The sequence below is a fragment of the Frankliniella occidentalis genome, unplaced genomic scaffold (assembly GCF_000697945.3).
Source record: "Frankliniella occidentalis isolate FOCC.00 unplaced genomic scaffold, Focc_3.1 Scaffold273, whole genome shotgun sequence".
Lineage (NCBI taxonomy): Eukaryota > Metazoa > Arthropoda > Insecta > Thysanoptera > Thripidae > Frankliniella > Frankliniella occidentalis.
The window spans coordinates 136,728-140,792 of NW_026267399.1; the positions used below are offsets into that span (position 1 = coordinate 136,728).

At 53.8% G+C, this 4,065-nt stretch overlaps 1 protein-coding gene across 2 annotated transcripts in view; it reads right to left on the reverse strand.

Annotated features, from left to right (window-relative positions):
- LOC113218226 (dipeptidase 1-like) overlaps positions 1-4,065 on the reverse strand; it is a 192,473-nt gene continuing 188,408 nt past the window's right edge. For both annotated transcript variants that reach the window (XM_052273454.1, XM_052273453.1), the window contains exons 9-13: positions 3,212-3,388; positions 1,336-1,420; positions 766-841; positions 550-688; positions 1-468 (exon numbers count right to left, since the gene is read on the reverse strand). In XM_052273454.1, coding sequence (XP_052129414.1) covers positions 367-468; positions 550-688; positions 766-841; positions 1,336-1,420; positions 3,212-3,388 — 579 coding nt within the window. In that variant the 3' untranslated portion in view covers positions 1-366. The remainder of the gene's footprint in view (positions 469-549; positions 689-765; positions 842-1,335; positions 1,421-3,211; positions 3,389-4,065) is intronic.

Consider the following 4,065-nt stretch of genomic DNA (forward strand, 5'->3'; position numbering starts at 1 on the left):
TTTTTTTTGAAAAACATGCGAATCTTCTTGGCCTTCTTGACTTACATTTTCTCAAACAAAACCAAATTCCGGGGTTGGGCACCGTAATCGAAGGGGACAAGGACGTCATCGCTGCGCAAACGTGTGTCCTTTGGCCTCCAGCAGCATGGCTCCCGACAATGGCCCGCTTCGGAACTGGGCCGCGCAACTAGACTGAGAGGACGTGGACGGAAAAAACGCTCCTCCTGCTGACAGCTGTGTTGAGTTGGACCGCCCGGCGAGGCCGGGCTGACACCAGGACGAGACGGTGGCCTCGGCCGGTACGTGGGCGACGGGGGTGAATAGGCGCGTGCTCGCAGCTCCCAGTGGCCGCGAGTCGTTGCTCGATCAAGACCCCATCCACAGGCATTCTGTCTTTCCCTCCAGGTAGTTCATCCCGATGAGCTCGTCGCTCGGCGGCACGGCGGCCAGCCGCCACTTGTCCCGCACCTGCACCGAGCCGAACAGCATGTTGTTATTTCCCCGAATGGGAGGGGTTTTGGTCGGATTCAAGCGACAGAGCAGACTCACCTCCTCCACGGCACTGAAGACCCTCAACAGATTGCCGCCCGCCAGCTTCTTGACGTCGTCCTCCGTCCACATCGGGTCCGCTAGCAGGGTCGCCAGCAGGTCGGGGTACTTCGAAACGTCCTCCAGGCCCCGCGGAGTCCTGTGGAGCACGACGCGCGCGTCAGCAGGTTGCGGAATATGCAAAGACTACCTGCAGGTATGTGAAGGATTCCTTACTTGTTTATTCCGTCGTAACCCGCACCAATCCCGACGTGGTCTGTACCCGCCACCTTTCTGATGTGATTGATATGATCTGAAACACAGATTAAACAATGCGTTAGGTCAGGGCTAGACGGAGTGGAGGGAAAGTGGGGCGGAGTAACGTCAACACCCAGGACAGACTCCATTGCTCAGAGATTTTACCCTCCCCTCCTTTTCCCCATTGCTACCCCCAGCTGGAGGAACAGCAAAGGCGAGGGGTATGAACGCCAATGCGACGCCACTACCCCCTGGCCGGAGAGACCCCCCGTGACGCTAGGGGAAAGGGGGGTGGGGGCGGGGAGAGTGCTGTTTGTGCGCAACAAACGTGCGGGATAGGCAGGGTTACTACTCCTCTCCACTGTCCCTATTGAGAATACACGCGACACTGTCTTTGTCTTTATATTTTCGTGTTCTTTGAATCCTGTTTGAATCCGCATTTACAGCCTAACTAAAATGAACAGGAAACAACTTAGAAATCATTCTGAAGCAAAAGAAAAATCTAATGAATTTCAAAAGTAGCGACGACTCATGCTCAGACAAACTTACTTATGACGTCCTGCAGGTCTGCCGTGTGGTTGCAGGTGACGAAGTAAGTGTAGAAGTTGACCATGACGATGCCGCCGTTGTTCGCCTGCAGCAAAACACGCAAACGGGTTTTATTGACATGTGCCATACATTCTGGGCGGTGGACCCAGGCGATATGCGGACCGGACGAGAGTGTCACAACACGACCGTAACTCTCTGTCTCCCTGAGGTAGATATGGCCACAGAACGGCCGGAGGGGGCGGGGGCGACTACACAGCAGCACCATACTGTCACTTCAGGATACTAAAGCTGTAGTATAACAATGCCTTTACAGTGACGTGTCAGTAGCACTAAAATTTCGCGCAGTATTGGGGTAGTAGAAAGTTTGGTCGTGACCCCGAGAAGTGACATTGGTCCAACCTTCGTTTTATCAGTCCTCACAAGTCAGTACCGCAGCACTCGGCTGGAAAGAAAATGATAAAGATTCCCGACAAACTCGGTACTTAAAAGTTATTGAAAGAAATAGAACGTATTGGGATTCTCGTATCGCGAATGAAGATGATGTCGCATTTTGACATATTTGTCATATTTTAATTTGACTTGACGTCCATACAGTTCAATTTCAGGAAACATTGCGGCCGAGTATTATTTTTTTAACACAAAAACAGTTGTTTACATTTTGTGGCACTTGGGCACATTTGTCATACGCGTGGGATATGCGCGAGAGAGAGTGGTGAGTGAAATAGGAGGGGGGAGGGGGCAGAGGTGCCGACAACAGAGCGCAGGGGTGGACAGAGCTGTCCGCCCCTAATCATTCATTTCTCGTAAATAGCTCCTTCCTTTCGCCCAAAACGACAACACACGGGGAGAATTATGGCCGTATCCGGATTTAATCTGTCACCGGCACGGCAGGGCCCAGCCCGGGGCACGGCACTAGGGGGGTTGAATTATTAGCACCGGCAAAGTGTGCCCCAGTGTCGGCGCGGGGCGTGGCGCGGCCGAGAGAGGGGGAGCGGGGAGGAGCTGCGAGCTGCGGAGCGACTCGGATTGACGCGTGGCAGGGCGGCGCCCCGCCACCCCAGCTGTGGACGCGCACACCTGGCACACCTGGCTAGGGCCGACTGCTCCAGAAGCCAGCGCAGCGCCCCAGCGCCCCAAATGAGAAAACAGAAATATACGACTCAGCCCGTTGCGATGGTAAATCGAACGACACCCCCCCTCCCCTCTCTCACCCCACGCTACCGTCCAGCGGCCGAAATTCGTGTGTTCGTCGTTGTTTTAGAAATTATTCGCGTTTAAACCCTTACATGCTGATGTAAGCGGCAGTTTTCTTAAACCATTGATTCCTTAATAAGACTTTAACTCGAGGGGGCAACAACTCCGGGAATCATGTGTACACCTGCCTGGGAATCACTGGATAAAAATCAGTCAAAATCATCAGAAATCGCTTAAAATAAGCGGGAAACTAGTGGAATTCGTACGAATTAGTCAAAATAACGTAAAAATTAGGCGAAATAAGCGTTTCCTACTACTAGAAAACCTAAGGAATGAACATAAGAGGACGGGAATCACTGGGAATCAAGGTTTTCGGGAATCATGTGTACACATTTAAAGGTAGTTATTGCCCCCTCGCTTTAACTTCTGAATTTGCAGTATTTTTTAGGATATACTTCTCAGAAAAAAGATCGTCTTCACTGCGAATAACGTACGTGTTTGTTATAAGATGGACATATAGCAAAAGCTTGTTTGTGTGATATGTGCGAATACTTCGCTTAAACAAACAAAACTCAACGAACAAAGTTTGTGGTGGGTACGAAATCCAGCAAAAACACGCCTAATGTACTAATATCTCTGACAAACTCATTGTTCCGGTTGCAATCATTGACAATGTACTCACCACCTGCTGCAGGATCTCGTCGGGGACGTTGCGCGTCGAGTTGCAGATGGTGCGGGCCGAGGAGTGGCTGAACACGAGCGGCGCCTGCGTCACGTTGAGCGTGTCCTCCATGGTCCGCACGGAGGCGTGCGACAGGTCGATCATCATGCCCAGGCGGTTCATCTCCTTCACCACGAGCTGCGCGAAAAAGGTAAAACAAAGCGTCAAAAAAAAAAAAAAAACCGCCCATAGTGTCGTCCGCGCGCGCGCAGTTTTGTGCATCCGATCCGGCTATACCGCACGGTACCGTGGTTGGTCGCGCGGTACGGCGCACCTGCTGGGTGGCCGCCGCGGACACCTGAGCCCAGCCGCGGGCAGCCTGCCGCCTCCCGCGGGTCCGCGGGTCTCACATATTGCATACGGTATTGTTAGCATTCATGTATGCTGACATCCAGGCGCGCGCGTGAACACGCACACACACACACCTACACACACATACACACACACGCTAGCGTACGCGGAAACACACAGACAGACAGACACACACACACACACAGGCCCGCACATATTTCTGCGTGCTTTTTTCCGCTGCTCTCTCACGTGGGCGCGCGGGTGGGGTGCTGAAGGGGCGCACACTCACACACTCACAAGCGAGCACCCACCGGGGGAGAGGGGGGGGGAGGGGGATTAGAAAGCATTCCAGCGTGTGCGAGTGGGATCGCAGTAGTCGCCCTCTGCGCCCCGCCACGCCCCGCCACGCACGCCTACCTAACGAGAGGGATATGTGTGGGGGCCGCAACGCGCTCTACGCCCCGAGCGACACAATCATCCCTGTGCCTCCCCCCCCCGTCGCCCCACCTCAACTCCAGGCCCCG